We start from the raw sequence: 23,586 nt of genomic DNA, 5'->3' as shown, positions 1-23,586 counted from the left end.
ACGTGATTCAAATCCATATGGTTTTTTAAAAAAATAATAAGGTCGGATACTTTTCTAACAGACCTCGTATACACAAATTATAGAAATAATTCATGGAAAAATAAATGTATAAGCTTCAACAAGCAATATTTGTCATCCACTTGATACTGGGGCTTAGTAAATCACTTTCTAGACTGATTCACTGTGCCCCGGGTGCATGTGACACATGAGTCATGTTATCAAATACCTGATAGTCTGGAGAAAACATAACACATGCTCATCAGTTGGACGGGGTAGTCTTCTAACTAATAACATTTTTTTGGGGCCACCTTTCCTTTGTTGTGAGAAATCAATACAAAGACACTGACATCCACAAAATGTACTTTTGATAAGAAAAAACTGACTTCACTTGCCACTTAGCTTTACCCTTAATGTATCCAAAAACAAAACACTAATTTATAAGGGGGTTGTCTTTATGCATAAAAAATATGGCATAACCACTGCAAATATACAACCCCTGGCAAAAATTATGGAATCACCGGCCTCGGAGGATGTTCATTCAGTTGTTTAATTTTGTAGAAAAAAAGCAGATCACAGACATGACACAAAACTAAAGTCATTTTAAATGGCAACTTTCTGGCTTTAAGAAACACTATAAGAAATCAGGAAAAAAAATTGTGGCAGTCAGTAACAGTTACTTTTTTAGACCAAGCAGAGGGAAAAAATATGGAATCACTCAATTCTGAGGAAAAAATTATGGAATCATGAAAAACAAAAGAACGCTCCAACACATCACTAGTATTTTGTTGCACCACCTCTGGCTTTTATAACAGCTTGCAGTCTCTGAGGCATGGACTTAATGAGTGACAAACAGTACTCTTCATCAATCTGGCTCCAACTTTCTCTGATTGCTGTTGCCAGATCAGCTTTGCAGGTTGGAGCCTTGTCATGGACCATTTTCTTCAACTTCCACCAAAGATTTTCAATTGGATTAAGATCCGGACTATTTGCAGGCCATGACATTGACCCTATGTGTCTTTTTGCAAGGAATGTTTTCACAGTTTTTCCTCTATGGCAAGATGCATTATCATCTTGAAAAATGATTTCATCATCCCCAAACATCCTTTCAATTGATGGGATAAGAAAAGTGTTCAAAAATATCAACGTAAACTTGTGCATTTATTAATGATGTAATGACAGCCATCTCCCCAGTGCCTTTACCTGACATGCAGCCCCATATCATCAATGACTGGAAATTTACATGTTCTCTTCAGGCACTCATCTTTATAAATCTCACTGGAACGGCACCAAACAAAAGTTCCAGCATCATCACCTTGCCCAATGCAAATTTGAGATTCATCACTGAATATGACTTTCATCCAGTCATCCACAGTCCACGATTGCTTTTCCTTAGCCCATTGTAACCTTGTTTGTTTCTGTTTAGGTGTTAATGATGGCGTTTGTTTAGCTGTTCTGTATGTAAATCCCATTTCCTTTAGGCGGTTTCTGTTGGGAAGGTGTCGTAGCACGGACCCACAACAGGGGGCGCAAATGAACAGACAATGAGTAAGCCAAAAGGTAACAATTTAATGTTGTGACAATACACAACTAAATATACAGAAATTGCAAAGTCAATTAACACCAGGTGACGTGTGGGCAGGCTCGAAGATAGAAGACCCCGACGAGAGAGAGGCCGCGTCCCACACGGCCTCCACCACCAACGGTCTGAAGAACACCGGAGCCGCCAAGTCCCGAGTCCCCAGGTGACCTCTGTCTTCGGCTGTCGAACCTGGTACTGCTGGCAAAAAGCAGAGACAAGATGAATGAGTGTAAGCCCTTACACTCAGTGGTCTACAGTCTGTACACAGTCAGGAGGAGGACCTCCACCTCCGAATCACACACTCGTGCAGCTCTTTGTTTAACCACTTATCTGTGGCGCAGTCGTCGTCGTCGTCACGCCACACGCCAATTCCCCAGATAAGGGCGAACACCACAGGATACCGGCTGCAACAGAAGTTCAGAAATTACTCAACGATATGAGTCAGCAGAGAAATTACCTCTCGGTAGTCGATTTCTCGGCGGGGAGGTGGAGTTGCAGTCCGGCTTAAGTACTAGTGTAGATGAGTGACAGCTGGTGTGATGAGTGACAGCTGTCACTTCCTCTGGGTCTGGCGCCCTCTCGTGCTTGGAGCCCGCACTCCAAGCAGGGCGCCATCTGGTGGTGGTGGGCCAGCAGTACCTCCTCTTCAGCGGCCCACACAACAGGACCCCCCCCTCAACGGGCGCCTCCTGGCGCCCGACTGGGCTTGTCCGGGTGACGTCTGTAGAAATCGGCCAGGAGGGCCGGGTCCAGGATGAAGCTCCTCTTCACCCAGGAGCATTCTTCAGGTCCATACCCCTCCCAGTCCACCAGATATTGGAACCCCCGGCCCTTACGACGGACGTCCAGGAGCCTGCGGACCGTCCAAGCAGGTTCCCCGTCGATGAGCCGGGCAGGAGGCGGCGTGGGTCCAGGTGTACAGAGGGGCGAGGTGTGGTGCGGTTTGAGACGGGACACGTGGAAGACAGGGTGGATCCGCAGCGAAGCCGGGAGACGGAGCTTCACTGCGGCCGGGTTGATGATCTTGAGGATAGGGAATGGTCCGATGTATCTGTCTTTCAACTTGGTTGAGTCCACACAGAGGGGGATATCCTTTGTTGACAGCCACACCTCCTGCCCGGGCTGGTACGTGGGGGCCGGGGACCGTCGGCGGTCTGCATGGGACTTGGCCCTCGTCCGGGCCTTCAACAGGGCAGAGCGGGCAGTCCGCCACACCCGGCGACATCTCCTGAGGTGGGCCTGGACCGAGGGCACACCGACCTCTCCCTCCACCAGCGGGAACAATGGGGGCTGGTACCCCAAACACACCTCAAAAGGGGAGAGGCCGGTAGCAGACGAAACTTGGCTGTTGTGGGCATACTCGATCCAGGCCAGATGGTGACTCCAGGCCGCCGGATGTGCGGAGGTGACACACCGACGGGCCTGCTCCAACTCCTGGTTGGCCCGCTCTGCCTGGCCGTTGGTCTGGGGGTGGTACCCGGACGAGAGACTCACGGTGGCCCCCAGCTCCTTGCAGAAACTCTTCCACACCTGTGAAGAGAACTGGGGACCACGATCTGAGACGATGTCCGAAGGTATCCCATGCAGCCGCAAGACGTGATGGACCAGGAGGTCTGCTGTCTCCTGGGCCGTCGGGAGCTTTGGGAGGGCCACGAAGTGGGCCGCCTTGGAGAACCGGTCCACTATCGTGAGGATTACGGTGTTGCCCTGGGACGGCGGGAGGCCCGTGATGAAATCCAGGCCGATGTGAGACCAGGGGCGATGAGGCACTGGCAGGGGTTGGAGGAGGCCCGTCGTCCTCCGATGGTCTGCCTTGCCCCTGGCGCAGATGGTACAGGCCTGGATGTAGTCCCGGACGTCGGTTTCCAGGGACGCCCACCAGAAGCGCTGCTGGACTACTGCCACGGTCCTACGCACTCCGGGATGACAGGAGAGCTTGGACCCGTGACAGAAGTCCAATACGGCAGCTCTTGCCTCTGGTGGGACGTACAGTCTGTCCTTGGGGCCAGTCCCCGGGTCCGGGCTCCTGGTCAGGGCCTCCCGGACGGTCTTCTCCACGTCCCAGGTAAGGGTGGCCACGACAGTGGACTCGGGGATGATGGTCTCGGTGGGGTTCGACAGCCCCGCTTTGGCTTCTTCTTCGTGCACCCGGGACAATGCATCTGATTTTTGGTTCTTGGTCCCGGGGCGATATGTAATCCGGAAGTCAAAGCGCCCGAAGAACAGAGACCAGCGGGCTTGCCTGGGGTTCAGCCGCTTGGCGGTCCGGATGTACTCCAGGTTCCGATGGTCAGTGAAAACCATGAAGGGCAACGACGCCCCCTCCAGCAGGTGTCTCCACTCTTCAAGAGCCTCCTTCACCGCAAGAAGTTCCCGGTTGCCAACGTCATAGTTCCGTTCAGCTGGGGTCAACCTGCGGGAATAAAAGGCACAAGGATGGAGAACTTTATCAGCCTCTACGCTCTGGGACAGCACGGCTCCTATCCCTGAGTCAGAGGCGTCCACTTCTACTATGTACTGGCGATCAGGATCAGGCTGCACCAGAACTGGTGCAGTCGAGAACCGGCGTTTCAACTCCTAGAACGCGGCTTCGCACCGATCCGACCAGGTGAAGGGGACCTTGGTGGAGATCAGGGCAGTCAGGGGGCTAACTACCTGACTGTAACCTTTGATGAACCTCCTGTAAAATTTTGCAAAGCTGAGGAACTGCTGTAGTTTCCTGCGGCTTGTTGGTTGGGGCCAATCTCTCACCGCCGCAACCTTAGCCGGATCAGGGGCGACGGAGTTGGAGGAGATGATGAACCCCAGGAAGGACAAAGAAGTGCGGTGGAACTCGCACTTCTCGCCCTTCACAAACAGCCGGTTCTCCAACAACCGCTGTAGGACCTGACGTACATGCTGGACATGGGTCTCAGGGTCCGGGGAAAAGATGAGTATATCGTCCAGATATACGAAGACGAACCGATGCAGGAAGTCCCGCAAGACGTCATTTACCAAAGCTTGGAACGTCGCGGGGGCGTTAGTGAGGCCGAACGGCATGACCAGGTACTCAAAATGACCTAACGGGGTGTTGAATGCCGTCTTCCATTCGTCTCCCTTCCGGATCCGAACCAGGTGGTACGCGTTTCTAAGATCCAATTTCGTAAAGATTTGGGCTCCATGCAGGGGCGTGAACACTGAATCCAACAGAAGTAACGGGTATCGGTTGCGAACCGTGATCTCGTTCAGCCCTCTGTAATCAATGCATGGACAGAGTCCGCTGTCCTTCTTGCCCACAAAAAAGAAACCAGCACCCATCGGGGAGGTGGAGTTCCGGATCAGCCCGGCAGCTAAGGAGTCCCGGATGTAGGTCTCCATTGATTCGCGTTCCGGACGTGAGAGGTTGTACAACCTACTGGACGGGTACTCAACGCCCAGGACTAAATCGATGGCACAATCATACGGTCGGTGCGGAGGAAGAGTGAGCGCCAGATCTTTGCTGAAAACGTCAGCAAGACCATGGTACTCCTTAGGCACCGCCGATAGATTGAGGGGGACTCTGACCTCCTCATTAGCTGTAGTGCCGGGGGGAACCGAGGATCCTAAACACTCCCGGTGGCAGGTTTCGCTCCACTGCGTCACAACCCCGGACGGCCAATCGACCCGGGGATTGTGCTTCACCATCCATGGAAAACCCAAGATCACTCGGGAGGTAGATGGTGTTACATGGAACACTATCTCCTCCCTGTGATTCCCAGACACAACCAAGGTCACTGGTTGTGTCTGATGTGTGATTAATGGAAGCAGGGTGCCATCTAGTGCTCGCACCTGCACTGGTGCCGGCAGAGCCACCAGAGGGAGCCCTACTTCCTTTGCCCATCTGCTGTCCAGCAGATTCCCTTCTGACCCCGTGTCTATCAGTGCTGGGGCGTGAAGGGTTAACTCCTCACAAAGGATTGTTACTGGGATTCGTGCCGATCTGCGGGGTCTTTCCGCGTGTGTGTTATGGCCCACCCTTAGCCCAGTTTCTAAGGACGGGCGTTGTAGTTTGACCGTTCAGGGCAGTCCCTCTGCATGTGCTCACAAGAGCCGCAGACAAAACACTCCCCGCGGGCCAGTCTCCTTTGTCTGACATTTGATCTTACTTTGGCCCTGCTCGTGTCCATAGCCTCCTCAGCAGGGGGAGCTGTAGCCACACGGGGCTCTCTGGCAGTGAAGCGTGGGGACGACGTCACCTTGTCGGAACCGGAAGGGGGAGGGACGGCTCGTGCCCGGTCACGCCCCCCGGCCTGCTCCCGACGATGCTCATTCAAACGGTCGTCTAAGCGTATAACCAAATCGACAAGCCCGTCAAAATCCTGTGGTTCCTCCTTAGCCAGTAGGTGCTCCTTAAGGACCGGGGACAGCCCACTTATAAAGGCGGCGCGGAGCGCAACGTTATTCCAGCCGGACCTCGCTGCCGCGATGCGGAAGTCGACTGCATACTCGGCTGCGCTACGGCGCCCCTGTCTCATCGACAGCAGCACGATTGAAGCGGTCTCGCCTCTGTTGGGATGATCAAACACTTGTTTGAACTCCCGTACAAACCCAGTATAAGACGTTAGGAGCCGTGAGTTCTGCTCCCAAAGCGCCGTAGCCCATGCGCGTGCCTCTCCTCGAAGCAGATTAATAACATAAGCTACCCGGCTAGCGTCTGATGCGTACATGACAGGGGGCTGTGAAAAGACGAGCGAACACTGCATGAGGAAGTCCGCGCACATCTCGACACAGCCCCCGTACGGTTCCGGAGGGCTTATGCATGCTTCAGGGGACGGTGGGGGGGTTCGTTGAACGACCAGTGGTACGTCTGATTCAGGCCCAGGACCAGCCAGAGGAGGAGCTGCAGCAGCGCCCTGATCGTGCGCTTCCACCCTGGCGGCAAGAGCCTCCACTCTCCGATTAAGGAGGACATTCTGCTCGGTCACTAAATCCAACCGAGCCGTGAAGGCGGTTAAGATCTGCTGCAGCTCACTCAACACGCCTCCCGCTGATGCCTGCGCCCCCGGCTCTTCCATTGGCCGTTCACGCTCGAGCTGACGCCCCTCGGAATCCATGACGATTGGCCGAGAAATCCTGTTGGGAAGGTGTCGTAGCACGGACCCACAACAGGGGGCGCAAATGAACGGACAATGAGTAAGCCAAAAGGTAACAATTTAATGTTGTGACAATACACAACTAAATATACAGAAATTGCAAAGTCAATTAACACCAGGTGACGTGTGGGCAGGCTCGAAGATAGAAGACCCCGATGAGAGAGAGGCCGCGTCCCACACGGCCTCCACCACCAACGGTCTGAAGAACACCGGAGCCGCCAAGTCCCGAGTCCCCAGGTGACCTCCGTCTTCGGCTGTCGAACCTGGTACTGCTGGCAAAAAGCAGAGACAAGATGAATGAGTGTAAGCCCTTACACTCAGTGGTCTACAGTCTGTACACAGTCAGGAGGAGAACCTCCACCTCCGAATCACACACTCGTGCAGCTCTTTGTTTAACCACTTATCTGTGGCGCAGTCGTCGTCGTCACGCCACTTCCCCAGATAAGGGCGAACACCACAGGATACCGGCTGCAACAGAAGTTCAGAAATTACTCAACGATATGAGTCAGCAGAGAAATTACCTCTCGGTAGTCGATTTCTCGGCGGGGAGGTGGAGTTGCAGTCCGGCTTAAGTACTGGTGTAGATGAGTGACAGCTGGTGTGATGAGTGACAGCTGTCACTTCCTCTGGGTCTGGCGCCCTCTCGTGCTTGGAGCCCGCACTCCAAGCAGGGCGCCCTCTGGTGGTGGTGGGCCAGCAGTACCTCCTCTTCAGCGGCCCACACAACAGTTTCTTACAGTTCGGTCACAGATGTTGGCTCCAGTTTCCTCCCATTCGTTCCTCATTTGTTTTGTTGTGCATTTTCGATTTTTGAGACATATTGCTTTAAGTTTTCTGTCTTGACGCGTTGATGTCTTCCTTGGTCTACCAGTATGTTTGCCTTTAACAACCTTCCCATGTTGTTTGTAATTGGTCCAGAGTTTAGACACAGCTGACTGTGAACAACCAACATCTTTTGCAACATTGCGTGATGATTTACCCTCTTTTAAGAGTTTGATAATCCTCTCCTTTGTTTCAGTTGACATATCTCGTGTTGGAGCCATGATTCATGTCAGTCCACTTGGTGCAACAGCTCTCCAAGGTGTGATCACTCCTTTTTAGATGCAGACTAATGAGCAGATCTGATTTGATGCAGGTGTTACTTTTGGGGATGAAAATTTACAGGGTGATTCCATAATTTATTCCTCAGAATTGAGTGAGTACATATTTTTTTCCCCTCTGCTTGGTCTAAAAAAGTAACCGTTACTGACTGCCACAGTTTTTTTTCTTGATTTCTTATAGTGTTTCTTAAAGCCAGAAAGTTGCCATTTGAAATGACTTTAGTTTTGTGTCATGTCTGTGATCTGCTTTTTTTCTACAAAATTAAACAACTGAATGAACATCGTCTGAGGCTGGTGATTCCATAATTTTTGCCAGGGGTTGTACAAGGTCTATTAGAAAAGTATCCGACCTTATTATTTTTTTCAAAAATCATATGGATTTGAATCATGTGTGATTACATCAGACATGCTTGAACCCTCGTGGGCATGGGAGAGTTTTTTCACGCCTGTCGGTTACGTCATTCCCCTTTGAACAGTCTTTGAGTGAGGAGTGGCCCACCCTCTCGTCAATTTTTTCATTGTTTAGGAATGGCTCAGAGACTGCTGCTTTGTTTGATCAAATTTTTTTCAAAACTGTAAGGCACAACTGAGTGGACACCATTCGATAAATTCAGCTGGTTTTTGGTAAAAATTTTAACGGCTGATGAGAGATTTTGGTCTGGTAGTGTCGCCGTGAGGACAGCCCACGGCGCCTGACGGCGATCTATGCTTTGAGGCGGCAGCGTCTCACCGTTTCAAGTTGAAAACTTCCACATTTCAGGCTCTGTTGATCCAGGAAGTCGTCAGAGAACAGAGAACTTTCAGAAGAAGTCGGCATGAGGAGTTTATTCGGACATTCCATTGTTAACGGACATTTTGTAATGAAAGAAAGTACGGGCAGAGTCGCATGTCGGGCCGGACCTGACCGCGGGGGTCGCGACAGGAAAAACACCTCCGTGTTGGAAACCTTAACGGGCAAGATGGAACATGCCCAAGCTGTTAAACAATTTCTCAGTTACTCACTTTTTGAAAGCCATCAAAAGCCGCCTGAATTTTACAAATGGTTTTCAACACGGAGGTGTTTTTCCTGTCGCGGCGCACACAGATTCGCCGAGTCATCATGGAAACGACTCGGCGAATTTGCGCGCACGTCTTTCATTAAAAAATGTCCTTAAACAGTGGAATGTCCGCATAAAGTCCTCATGCCAGCCTCTTTTGAATCTTCTCTGTTCTCTCACGATGTCCTGGGTGAATTAAGCCTTAAATTAGGATGTTTTCAGGTCGAAACAGGCCGACGACGGCGCCTGGAAGCGCTGCACGATGTCCTGCTTTTGGGAAGTCCTTACACCAACAGAAACACCCCATAATCTCTCATTAGCCGTTAAACTTTTCACCGAAAACCAGCTTAATTTCTGGAACAGTGTCCACTCGGATATTCCTCACAGGTACAAAAAAATGTTGATAAAGCAACGCGCGCCGTCTCGAGCAGCGTGTGAAACAAAGGAATTCAGCCGAGAGGGCGGGACCACATCTCACTCAAGGCCTGCCCACAGGGAAATGACATCACCGACACGCGTGAAAAAACGCACGCATGCGCACGAGGGTTCAAGCATGATTGGTGTAATCGCACGTCATTCAAATCCATATAGTAAAAAAAAATAAATAAAAGGGTTGGTTTATTATCTAATAGACCTCGTATATGTAGTTTTGCAGATATAGCTACTGATTCACTGTGCCCCGTGATTCACCGTTCCCCGGTTTCCCCTCTGATAAACAGAAAATAAAACCAGTGACAAAGTATTATACATAAAAAATAGATGATCAGAACTAAACTATCAAATCAAATCAATTTTATTTATATAGCGCCAAATCACAACAAACAGTTGCCCCAAGGTGCTTTATATTGTAAGGCAAGGCCATACAATAATTACGTAAAAACCCCAACGGTCAAAACGACCCCCTGTGAGCAAGCACTTGGCGACAGTGGGAAGGAAAAACTCCCTTTTAACAGGAAGAAACCTCCAGCAGAACCAGGCTCAGGGAGGGGCAGCCCTCCGCTGGGACTGGTTGGGGCTGAGGAAGAGAACCAGGAAAAAGACATGCTGTGGAGGGGAGCAGAGATCAATCACTAATGATTAAATGCAGAGTGGTGCATACAGAGCAAAAAGAGAAAGAAACACTCAGTGCATCATGGGAACCCCCCAGCAGTCTAAGTCTATAGCAGCATAACTAAGGGATGGATCAGGGTCACCTGATCCAGCCCTAACTATAAGCTTTAGCAAAAAGGAAAGTTTTAAGCCTAATCTTAAAAGTAGAGAGGGTGTCTGTCTCCCTGATCTGAATTGGGAGCTGGTTCCACAGGAGAGGAGCCTGAAAGCTGAAGGCTCTGCCTCCCATTCTACTCTTACAAACCCTAGGAACTACAAGTAAGCCTGCAGTCTGAGAGCGAAGCGCTCTATTGGGGTGATATGGTACTATGAGGTGCCTAAGATAAGATGGGACCTGATTATTCAAAACCTTATAAGTAAGAAGAAGAATTTTAAATTCTATTCTAGAATTAACAGGAAGCCAATGAAGAGAGGCCAATATGGGTGAGATATGCTCTCTCCTTCTAGTCCCTGTTAGTACTCTAGCTGCAGCATTTTGAATTAACTGAAGGGTTTTCAGGGAACTTTTAGGACAACCTGATAATAATGAATTACAATAGTCCAGCCTAGAGGAAATAAATGCATGAATTAGTTTTTCAGCATCACTCTGAGACAAGACCTTTCTAATTTTAGAGATATTGCGCAAATGCAAAAAAGCAGTCCTACATATTTGTTTAATATGCGCATTGAATGACATATCCTGATCAAAAATGACTCCAAGATTTCTCACAGTATTACTAGACATCAGGGTAATGCCATCCAGAGTAAGGATCTAGTTAGATACCATGTTTCTAAGATTTGTGGGGCCAAGTACAATAACTTCAGTTTTATGAGTTTAAATGCAGGAAATTAGAGGTCATCCATGTCTTTATGTCTGTAAGACAATCCTGCAGTTTAGCTAATTGGTGTGTGTCCTCTGGCTTCATGGATAGATAAAGCTGGGTATCATCTGCGTAACAATGAAAATTTAAGCAATGCCGTCTAATAATGCTGCCTAAGGGAAGCATGTATAAAGTGAATAAAATTGGTCCTAGCACAGAACCTTGTGGAACTCCATAATTAACCTTAGTCTGTGAAGAAGATTCCCCATTTACATGAACAAATTGTAATCTATTAGATAAATATGATTCAAACCACCGCAGCGCAGTGCCTTTAATACCTATGGCATGCTCTAATCTCTGTAATAAAATTTTATGGTCAACAGTATCAAAAGCAGCACTGCAGTCTAACAGAACAAGCACAGAGATGAGTCCACTGTCTGAGGCCATAAGAAGATCATTTGTAACCTTCACTAATGCTGTTTCTGTACTATGATGAATTCTAAAACCTGACTGAAACTCTTCAAATAGACCATTCCTCTGCAGATGATCAGTTAGCTGTTTTACAACTACCCTTTCAAGAATTTTTGAGAGAAAAGGAAGGTTGGAGATTGGCCTATAATTAGCTAAGATAGCTATGGTATGACTATCAGGTATGACAGGAACTATGGTAAGACTTAGCAAATGACAAAAACAAAACAACTGCTAAACCAAGAATGAGGACACACGTTGACTGGAACAATAGCAGGGCCGAAATCTGACAACAAGACAGTCTTCTAGGGTTGTTAGTGAATATTGGCTCCAAAAGTAACATAGATATAAAATATTTTTTTTATTCACTCACACAGTAACTGTTGACCACTGTTCTCAAATCCAGCATGAAGGTCACTTAGAAGTCAGACTTATTCAATGAATTAAAGAGCACAGTTGAATAAATGGTAAATGGACTGCATTTATATAGCACTTTTCCATTTGCATCAGACGGTCAAAGCGCTTTACAATTATGCCTCACATTCACCCCGATGTCAGGGTGCTGCCATACAAGGCAGCATCCTTTTTTAACAGACCAATCACAGAGAGTCAGAGTAAATGGGTGCATGTCAGACACCCTTTGTTCTGTACATATTGTACACTAATGATTGTCAAAGCCATCACGAAAATCGTTTTATTTTGAAATTTGCAGATGATACTGTCAGTGTTAGTCTCTTACAAAATCATGAGAATAATCATGGCCCGGTGGTGGAAGATTTTGTAAAGTGGTGTGATAAGTCATATTTACAACTAAACGTGGCTAAAACAAAAGATATGTCTGTGGACTTCCGACAACAGCTTACACCAGCTCAGGCTACCTTCATTAAGGGCCAGCAGGTGGAGTCTGTGGAAACTTATAAGTATCTGGGGACTATAATTGACCACAAGCTTAATTTTAATGTTAATACTGACATGTTGTGTAAAAAGGGTCAACAATATTGTTGGGTATTTTCTCCTCCAAACATTTTTAAACCTTTAACAAGACAAACAGAGTCAAGAAACACCAGTGAGACAGAAAGTCAAATATTACGCGCGGAGTGCGGCCAGGCTGTACACCAAGGCTACACTAAAGTCTGGCCTGCTTTTCCGCTCTTTTTATTAAGAGACGCCCTCATCACATAAACAAAAAACTTGTCCTAAGGGTGGGGGTGATGACGCAAGACAAGTTTCTTCCCGTAACATAAACGCATACGTCAATAAGTGCAGCTGTAAGGAAGGACACTTTCTTTTACACAGGTCAGCACATCTCGTTCGTCTGTTGCAGTTATCAGCTGTTCTGCATCTGCCTGAAGTGTCCTGTCCTTCACACTCCTTCACACTAAGCACCACATCACAACAGTCAAAACGTTCTCTTACTCCCAGTCGTTAAGAGGCTGCGAAAACAAAGTTATATTATAATAATAAGTACATCCAGCCCTTCATTCCCAGCTCAGATTGACCCCAGAGTGCTAAAACAAAATTGAATTCTCAGGCTTGGTTAAGACAGGTGCAAAACAGCACAACACCGTTCTCATGAGAAAGAAGACAAAGCTAAAACAAGGTTGAATAACACATACATTCTCAGGGTGAAGTGCAAACAGCACAACACCGTTTTCATAAGACAGAAGACGAAGGTACAAATGTTTAACAGTGATAACATATATATATATATATATAAAATCCTTAACAAATATCTGTTCTGCCTTCGTAAATTGTCTTATTTTCAAGTGGATAAGACTATTATGATTCTTTTTTACAAATCTTGTATTGAGTCTGTTTTAACCTTTTCTATGTTGTGCTGGTATGGGAATCTCAGTCTTAAGGCTAAAAATTCACTGGTTAAAATAGTGGAAAGGTACTGGGAGTACCACAGAGTACGTTGTCTGACCTATACTACAGACAAGTAAAGAGAAAAGCATTGAGTATACTGTCGAACTCTGCTCATCCTCTTTTTAGTGATTTTCAATATTTACCTTCTGGCTCACGGCTCAGGTTTCCCTCTGTGAAGGGTAACATTTAAGTTCTCTTTTGTTCCTGCAGCCATTACTGTTCTGAACACAGGACAAGGAAGGAGTTAAAACTGTGGAAGCATTTTAATGGACTGTATTTTTTAATGTTTGGACTGTGTCATTGTTTGTGATGCTGCACCATGGTACTGATATGTGTTCTGTGTGTCATGTGCTTTTAATGTATTCTCAAGCTGCAAAACTAATTGCCCCATGGGGGACACAAATAAAGTGAAGTGAAGGCGCTCACTACACACCAGGAGCAATAGGTGATTAAAGACCTTGCCCAAGGGCCCTTAGTGATTTTCCAGTCAGGCGGGGATTTGAACCCAGACCATCACCTCCCCATAATAATAATAATAATAATAATAATCCTTAAATGCCAAATGGAATGTAAAAAAAAAAATTAAAAATTAAACTTTACAGGTATGAGTCGATGGTTAAAGAAGTCAAAGTTGTTGAGCGCCACAGAATGAGAAAACTAAAAATAGAGTGAAAGCTGACAGACAGTTTGAAATCATCACATGGTCAAACATGCAACACATTGCCAGAATGGACGGCATAACAAATATGTGTGTGTTTCCTTTCACACATTTGCTTTAAAATTCATGTTGTGCTGAGCAAGTTAGTAATTGCTGCACTGCACATGCAGACTATGATTCTGTCTCTTTGTCACCTTATTCTTCAGCAGGGTTGGTCACGTCTCCTCAGCCACCGCCTGAACAATCAGAGGTCAAGAACAGTGCCGGTCAGGATGGCACACAGACGGACCACACAAAGGTTTGCTTTTCCATCACGGATGTGTGACATTCTTCTGTCCTCACCGTTTATGTGATTAGTGCTGTGAATATGACAGTCCGTGAGCCAAACAAGGATTTTTTGTGAACCTGGAATTGTCAGTAGAAGTCTTCAATAATCTGAGTGATGGACAGCGGCCACTTTTGTGGAAATTTAGATATTAACCCCTTAGGGTCCGAATTTCAAAAAATAATTTGAAAAAAATGCTTTCTTCATCATTTCATCACATTTATTTTAAAAATCCACTCGCTACAAAGTTACAAAGAGTCAGGATATTTGGCGACTAAAAGCACAATGTTGTGTATTTATTTGCATATTAAATCATTCGTAACAGTTAAGAAGTGCCGTATCATATCTGAGTATACTTAATTCTAATGACAAACTGAAACAAAATTCAGGTTCTTACACTTACAAGCACGTATTTGAGTGAGTGAGACATTAAAATGAGAACGGCTGCCTTTCAGGATCAGTGAAAAATTTTTTAACCCTTTCAATCACAATGCAACATTTTATTACCTCCACCAAGGAGGTTATGTTTTCGGTCACATCCATTTGTTTGTTGGTTGGTTGGTTGGTTGGTTTGTTAGCAGGATTACTCAAAAAATCATCAACAGATTTCAATGAAATTTTTACCAGGGGTGTATCTTGGCCTAACTTAGAAGTCATTAAATTTTGGTAATATCCGGAACACGATTCAGATCCAGTAATTTTTTTTTAAGGATTCTTTATCATTGCAGGATAGGGCCAATTTCAACATTTTTGCATCTAACTTCATGAAGATGGGTCACAAAAGCTGAACAAAAATTAAGTTACGACATAACAATAATTTAACATTTGTTTCTCCTCATTCAATAAACTTATTAGAAAATAAAAAAACTTGTGTAGTTCATGCAATTTCTCTTTATAAATACATTTGCTGAAGATCTAAGGGTTTAGCCCACTGGGGCCGACGCCGTCGTATATGACGGCTGAGTCCAAGCTTTACTAAATTATAAATAACTTTTTAATGATATGAGATAGATACTTACTTACTTTTGCTGAAAAGTTAACTTGGGACTTTCGAGCCACCATCCACCATCTTTGAACTCCTCATAGAAGCTAAGCTGTGTGATGACGTGAGCAATGTGAGTGTCCAATCGGAATTGGTTCACCGTCACATGGTTTACCAAAATCCACTCGTAGGGCAGATTCACCTCACTTGACACACAAAAGATTGTTTTTAGGAGTGATGTGTTACCATTTAGCCCGTTTGAATAGCCCCTTGGCTGCTCCAATGCGCCCTGCGCCATTATGCACAGCACGTTTTTTTTTTTTTTTTTGCCTTCTTGCTCTCGGCCGAGACGGTCGCATTTTTCTCTTCTCCCTCCCTCCTTATCTTTCCTGCTTTTGTGGCGTGTTGTCTGTGAGGCTGCCAGCTTTGCTCTTCTGGAAACAGCAAAAATGGATCCGTTAAAGTGGTCTCTGAACGCAATTGACACTATTTTTTCTACAAGACACTCGGGAGCGGAGGACCCGACCTGTCCTGCCGGGACACATGTGATGGGTTACGTGATGGACAGTTGGAGGAAATGGCAGGTCATGTGCCTTTACACGCTGTCTGTGGAGGACGTCGAAGATGTGTATAAATTTGGCACGGTGGTGACCTGCTGTGTGGAGCGGGCATAGCGCTGGTTTACCGGAAAATTAAGAAAGTGGAAGCAGCAATAATTGGCATGTCCAGGCTGCCCCACATGATTGATTCGATTGGAAGGGCAGTGTCAGCTCAGTCGGCGGGTGTTAACCGCGCGTTGGATACCATCTCGGGAAGAATGGCTACACTGGAAAACCACATTGATCGTCAGTAATGACCACATTTCCTCTCCTAATTCAGATGTATTGAAAGCCACTCTGTCTCAGACTGTGGAATCTTTCAGGTGTCTGCTAATCTGGATTTTCATTCGGCTTCCCAAAACACAGCTGCACTTCAAGGCCGCTGTGATAAAAAACCTCCTGGAAGAAGAACAACACTCATGCCTCACACCCTGGTCTCCCCCCGCCCTCAGCTTCTCCAGCTCTGACGTTGACTGTGGACAGTGGACTGTTCAGGGCTGGGCCCCTCCTCCCTCCAGAATGGACAAACAAGGCCGTTGATGGCGCCTAAAGGCGGCCTCCGGAGTGTTCTCTCTGATAACTGGACTCTTACAAATCTCGGTCGTCGTCTCTCGTCCTGTTGTTGTGTGTAATCATTGTTTATTGTGCTGATGGGTTTTTTCCTGCATTGCTGCTGCATGATTCAATGCAGCAGCAATGAAGGTTTTTCTTTCCCAAGTTTTACCTTGTGTGTGCTTTTTATATGTGTTCATGTACCGGGCCGGCTTATGTGTGTTGTGTGTTATGTGTGTGTCATCTGTCGTCATGAGGCCAGTCATGGTTTGCTCAGCCCTGCTGTTGACCTAAGGCAGGATATACATCTGGAGCTGGTCCCCGGGCGCCTAAAAGCGACTTCTGCTCCTAACTGGCAATTAGGATGGGTTAAATGCAGTAAACACATTTCATTGTGCAGGGAACATGTTCCTTTGTGCATATGACAATAAAATTCTTTTGAATCCTTTGAAAGTGAGCAGACGGACAGCCTCTCATACAATCTCATGTGCTCATACAGTGTGTGAGTCTCAGGATTGCTTGACTAGTTTTCCTGTGAATGTTCCTGGATAAGCCTGTGGCAAGCTCTCTTGCTCCGGCGTAAAGCATTGTTTACCATATCAATGGAGCAAGAGGGGAGGAGCCGCTCCTCAAACTGAATGAGCCTTGAAGTGTGATTGTTGCTTTCAGAGCAGGAGAGAACAAACACACAGTCAACACAGTTTGTGATGTGACCTTTGTGTAATAGCAGACAGAAATTGCTTTGAGATGAAGACAAACAAAACGCATAGACCATTTTGTATATATTGTTCAAAATGTGCATTTGTGTTTATTGTTTGAACCTTTTTGTTGTACAGTCTTTCACACAAGAGCCCAAATTACCTTTATAAAGTGTCAAAACAATTGTTTATTATAGTTTGCTGTGTGTTTTGAATAAATGTGTGTGGAAAATGATTTTCCGCTTTACTTTTTCCTTTCTTATTTCTGACTGTAAACCTTTATTACACTTATAAAACATAACTACAGCATATATATTTTGAAAGTACAGGTTGTCCTGAAAAAAAGAGACATAAAACTTGATTGTGGGATGCAGGGAGAGCTGTTAACAGCAATAATAAAACATTTATGCCAGACGAGTGAACTGTCCAAAAAATGCATTGCCCTCAGACCCCAGAGGGTTAACCACTGAATCTAAAACATGATGGTAGATGCGTGAAACAACATGGAATAAGTCTCTTTGCCAAAGGGTATTCCATGTGACGTCAGTGACCCTACGGCCTTGGCGGAGGTTTGCGCTCTCTGAGTGCTTCTAGTTTTGAATAGGTTTGGAGTATTGTATGTGTTTCACAACCAAACACATCTCGTTAGTGTCTAATGGAAGCATTTACAGTTGAGTGCATTCAGTGCTGTAGTACGCATAAAATATTTTGCAAGGTGTCCCATGAGATCTGCAGGTGCACCTCGTAGAACTGCAAGTGTTCTTGATCTTGTAACCATAGCAAATCAAGTTCAAAATATAGTCTGGAGTGCATATGGGCAACACATCTGGCTTGCCTCTACTGGTGGTTGGCTCTCACTGCAGTATTGTATCACTTCCTGTTCCGGAGCACAGCGGTGCTTTGCTGTATCTGTTAGCTGTTTAATCTGCGCAGTTAGATTGATCTAGTTAACTAGATAATGATTTGTTTCACAGTGTAATCTTCACATGCCTTAACTAAAGCACTCCCTCTGCTGAATCACCTCTAAATTATTTACACATTATTCACTTTGTGTGTTTTTAGGAATTCGCTAGCTTAGCGCAGCTACTAGCTCTTAGCCGGTTTAGCATGGCGGCTTCTCCTGTCTCTCCCGCACTTTTCTGCTCTGGGTGTGAAATGTTTAGTTATTCCTCAGCCTCCTTTAGCAGTAATGGTACTTGTAATAAGTGTAGCTTATTCGTAGCTTTGGAGGCCAGGCTGGGCGAATTGGAGATTCAGCTCCACACCTTGGAAAATCCTACAGCTAGCCAGGCCCCTGTAGTTGGTGCGGACCAAGGTAGCTTAGCCGCCGTTAGCTGTCCCCCAGCAGATCCCAAGCAGCCGGGAAAGCAGGCTGGCTGGGTGACTGTGAGGAGGAAGCGTAGTCGTAAACAGAAGCCCCCTGTACACCACCAACCCGTTCACATCTCTAACCGTTTTTCCCCACTCGGCGACACACCCGCCGAGGAACAAACTCTGGTTATTGGCGACTCTGTTTTGAGAAATGTGAAGTTAGCGACACCAGCAACCAGAGGTGTCAAGTAACGAAGTACAAATACTTCGTTACTGTACTTAAGTACACTTTTTAGGTATCTATACTTTACTCCTTTACTTATATTTCTGCCTACTTCTGACTTCTACTCATTACATTTTCACACAAGTATCTGTACTTTCTATTCCTTACATTTTTAAAACAAACAGCCTCGTTACTCTTGGCTTCAGTTTAATGTTTTTATATATATATTTCACATCATGTGCGCCTGTAATCAACTTTTCTGCAGCACGGCTTTGCTTTGAACAGTGAACCAATCCAAGCAGTGGTTCGCAGATTGAAGCAATGCTTCGACCTATTGCTTCATTTATTCTTTCTTTCGCTTAATTTTCCCCCGCTAAAACCCTAAAGAGCATACTTCTGTGCAAGGGCGTAGGTTTGGTCTCAGCTTTGGTAGGGACAATACCACCCACACCCCCACGGCCCCCCTGCCCACCACCACCCCCTAACCCACTCATACCATTAGACGCACAAGTACAGCATAATACATAACATATGACGACATAATGCTGAATAATTTAACACTTTATTTACAATATTAAGTGTGTAGGCAAACAAACAAATAGCTTAAATAACAAAATTGCACCCAAAATCACGAATCTATTCTATAGGCCTACACCTGAGAGAACAAGACAACAAAAAAAATATACTTGTGGAGCTAAAAAAAAAAAAAAAAAAAAAGGTTTTGCAACCAAGATGTATAATCTATTCTCTTCATCAATAATGCAGTTGTAGGTATCTGGCAACTTCATTTGCCAAAAAAAAAAAAAAAAAAGAAAAAAAAAAGGGATTTCCAATAACGTATATGGTGTATTACGGTAAACGTAAGCCTGTGATGTCATAACGCAGAAGAAAAACACGGAGGTTTCACACTAGTGCGCCGCTGATTCTCATTACCGTAAGTTCTCATGTAAGCCCTCACTCTGAAAAATTTCAACATTGACAGCAAGCCAAGAACCCGTGGTTTCCAACAGTATGCTATATGTTGCATATATTACGGTAAAGTGCGTTCGGTGACTTTTGAAACGAGGGAAAAGTATGAAAAAGAGCGCAAAACTGACAGTACAGAGACAGACAGCAAACATAAATGTAGTAATTTTTGAGGAAAAGGCAGGGTGTTAGTGTCATTTGTGAAGATGTGTTTGTGTGGGTGTGCAGTTTAAGTGTGCCGCACAGCATTGTTGGCAAGCCCCGCCCTTCTTGTTTTTCTGCACCGGAGCAGTGTTGCCAGATATGAAATATGAAACTATCGTACCAAAACCTCAAAATTATCGTATTTTGGGAGAAATTATCGTACACAAACAAAACGCATACAACGTAGCTATTTTTGCGTTTTTTTTTTTTAAATTTACAAAGAATTTTGTCACATTTTTAAACAGTAATTATAGTAATGGGGAAACTATGGCACAGAAAGAACACAAATGCACAAGCAAATGCACTACCAGACTAGAAAGATTTTTTTTTCTGTGAAGGGACACAAACGTGTCAATTACCAGACTAGAAAGAGTCGAATTCAACCTTGAGGTCGCTGTCGTCATCCGATGCCATGGCCACTTGTGCAGATTTTGTTGAACACAGAAAAAATGTTGACACCTCCATAAGGAACTTGAACCTTTTTTCTTATTTTTCTTGTATATCTCTTTGCTCTTGTGTTTTGTTCGTTTGTTATTGCATTTGTTGAAATAAAGTTTCGAAAAAAAAAAAGATGTTGGTTGGGGAATCTTCCTGTCACGGCAGAGATTGGATGGGAACTTTTATAGAGAGGGGGCGGGCTTTCAAATGACTTTGTCCCGGTCGCCCAAAGCCAGCAGCAGCCCTGTGTGTGGTGTGTCTTTGATGCCGCCTGAGTGCAACACCTGCAAAATGATTCTTGGGTGTCAGAGAGAGATGCGTGTTTGGGCAACCAACTGAAATTATCGTACATATTGGATTTTTCCCATTATTGATCGTACAGAGGGCAAAACTATCGTACAAATACGATAATTATCGTACATCTGGCAACACTGCACCGGAGCCACCCATCCTCTGCGCTCTGGGACCTCCCACTTTACAAATGAAGCACTGCCTGCCACGAGATGCGCTTTGTTTACATCCATGTGAGAAGAATGTGAGCCAATGAAATTGCAACATGGGTAACCCTGTCACTCTGTCACATCGAAAACACAAAACGTGACGACTAAAATTATAGTATCGAGTTCGCAAAAAAATAGTGAATGATTTTGATATATAAAAAAAAATGCTAAATATTGGTAGGGACTATTTTGCCATCCCAAAATATTGGTTGTGACTTGTCCCTATGGTCCATATGCAAACCTACGCCCCTGCTTCTGTGAGTATGATTTATCTTTTCTATGTTAAACCGACCTGTTATGGTCTTCTGAAACAGTTGATAGATGTATTTTATAACTTAAAAACGGGAGCGACGCTAACGCGTTAGCATGTCTATGGCATTTTCAATGTTAAAAGTTAGCATTAAGCAGCTCTCATCACGTTCGGGTATATTTGTTTTCAAATTGTAATATTTCTTAAATTTATTTTTGTTTATATATTAATAATCTAATGATTATTCTATACAATTTTAGAGAAAGAGGCAAAAAGAACCTGAATAGAAACACAACAGAAAATATAAAAGCAACTAACAATGAACATACATATATAAATACATACATAAATAAATAAGTGTTTCCTGTGAACACCTAGTGACTCTTACACCTCCACTTCATCCATGTCTTATTTAATGACAATTTGTTTCGGTCAAACCATATTTTCAATGTGTTAATTTCTTCAGTGATTTCCTCCAGAACTATCTGCCAAACTAGAAAACTGCTGCATCCTAGTAAGAGCAGAATACTACTGGAATGAATCTGAATAAGGAAAGTTGTGGGGGTTTTTTTTTGTTTGTTTGTTTGTTTTCCTTCACTAAATGGATGCTGCACTCACTGCAGTTTATTGTCTGGAATAGTCCCAGATTGCATTTCAGAGCTTCTAGAATTGAAACATTTTCGTGCAGGTGGTGTTGGGGGGTAATTTTGGGTTTTGGGTCTTGGGCCACATGTAGAACGAATCAGTTTTTAAATTAAGCTTTCAATTCATATAGTGGCATCTACCTTTTTTTTTTTTTCTTTTTTTTTTTTTTTTTTTAAGGTTACTTTGTACTTTTATACTTTAAGTAGGTTTTGGAGCACATACTTTTTCACTTTTACTTGAGTAAAGAGGTCAAGTTGATACTTCAACTTTTACCAGAGTGTTTTTAAACTGCAGTATCTATACTTCTACTTAAGTAACAAATGTGTGTACTTTTGACACCACTGCCAGCAACCATAGTCAAATGTCTTCCAGGGGCCAGAGCAGGCAACACTGAAGGAAATTTGAAACTGCTGGCTAAGGCTAAGCGTAAATTTGGTAAGATTGTAATTCACGTCAGCAGTAATGACACCCGGTTACGCCAATTGGAGGTCACTAAAATTAACATCGAATCGGTGTGTAACTTTGCAAAAACAATGTCAGACTCTGTAGTTTTCTCTGGACCCCTCCCCAATCGGACCAGGAGTGACATGTTTAGCCGCATGTTCTCCTTGAATTGCTGGCTGTCTGAGTGGTGTCCAAAAAATGAGGTGGGCTTCACAGATAATTGGCAAAGCTTCTGGGGAAACCGTGGTCTTGTTAGGAGAGACGGCATCCATCCCACTTTGGATGGAGCAGCTCTCATTTCTAGAAATCTGGCCAATTTTATTAAACTCTCCAAACCGTGACTATCCAGTGTTGGGACCAGGAAGCAGAGTTGTAGTCTTACACACCTCTCTGCAGCTTCTCTCCCCCTGCCATCCCCCCAATACCCCATCCCCGTAGAGACGGTGCCTGCTCCCAGACCACCAACAACCAGTAAAAATCTATTTAACCCCTTAACGCCCATCGTCGCATATATGCTACAATCTCTGACTCAAATATGCAACTTACCAAATTGACCTGTATGCCTGTTGTCACAAATTTGCAACATACCATCATTATTATTATAACATTATAACATAAAGTCATTACCAGAATACCCAATATTACTATCTAGTTTTTGTGCAAAAGTGAAATTAATAATCTCAACATTATTTACCATCTACTTAAAGGCAAAAACACACACAAAACATTTTTTTATATACAGCTATATAAATTCGGGCGTTAATGGGTTAAGCATAAAAATTCAAAAAGAAAAAATAATATAGCACCTTCAACTGCACCACAGAGTAAAACAGTTAAATGTGGTCTATTAAACATTAGGTCTCTCTCTTCTAAGTCCCTGTTAGTAAATGATATAATAATTGATCAACATATTGATTTATTCTGCCTTACAGAAACCTGGTTACAGCAGGATGAATATGTTAGTTTAAATGAATCAACGCCCCCGAGTCACACTAACTGTCAGAATGCTCGTAGCACGGGCCGAGGGGGAGGATTAGCAGCAATCTTCCACTCCAGCTTATTAATTAATCAAAAACCCAGACAGAGCTTTAATTCATTTGAAAGCTTGACTCTTAGTCTTGTCCATCCAAATTGGAAGTCCCAAAAACCAGTTTTATTTGTTGTTATCTATCGTCCACCTGGTCGTTACTGTGAGTTTCTCTGTGAATTTTCAGATCTTTTGTCTGACTTAGTGCTTAGCTCAGATAAGATAATTATAGTGGGCGATTTTAACATCCACATAGATGCTGAGAATGACAGCCTCAGCACTGCATTTAATCTATTATTAGACTCAACTGGCTTCGCTCAAAATGTAAATGAGTCCACCCACCGCTTTAACCATACTTTAGATCTTGTTCTGACTTATGGTATGGAAATTGAAGACTTAACAGTATTCCCTGAAAACCACCTTCTGTCTGATCATTTCTTAATAACATTTACATTTACTTTAATGGACTACCCAGCAGTGGGGAATAAGTTTCATTACAGTAGAAGTCTTTCGGAAAGCGCTGTAACTAGGTTTAAGGATATGATTCCTTCTTTGTTATGTTCTCCAATGCCATATACCAACACAGTGCAGAGTAGCTACCGAAACTCTGTGAGTGAGATAGATTATCTCGTCAGTAGTTTTACATCCTCATTGAGCACAACTTTGGATGCTGTAGCTCCTCTGAAAAAG

General features: G+C 44.6%; 1 protein-coding gene across 3 annotated transcripts in view; it reads left to right on the top strand.

Annotated features, from left to right (window-relative positions):
• Positions 1-23,586, top strand: part of slc4a8 (solute carrier family 4 member 8) — a 187,815-nt gene that overhangs the window by 95,805 nt on the left and 68,424 nt on the right. For 2 of the 3 annotated variants that reach the window (XM_034166719.1, XM_034166717.1), the window contains exon 7: positions 13,939-14,030. In XM_034166719.1, the coding sequence (XP_034022610.1) occupies positions 13,939-14,030 (92 nt within the window). The remainder of the gene's footprint in view (positions 1-13,938; positions 14,031-23,586) is intronic. The other variant, XM_034166718.1, reaches the window with a different exon arrangement.

This window comes from Thalassophryne amazonica, chromosome 3 (genome assembly GCF_902500255.1).
Source record: "Thalassophryne amazonica chromosome 3, fThaAma1.1, whole genome shotgun sequence".
NCBI classification, from domain to species: domain Eukaryota; kingdom Metazoa; phylum Chordata; class Actinopteri; order Batrachoidiformes; family Batrachoididae; genus Thalassophryne; species Thalassophryne amazonica.
The sequence above is the reverse complement of the archived record's forward strand: the minus strand, read 5'-3'. Positions and strand labels throughout refer to the sequence as shown.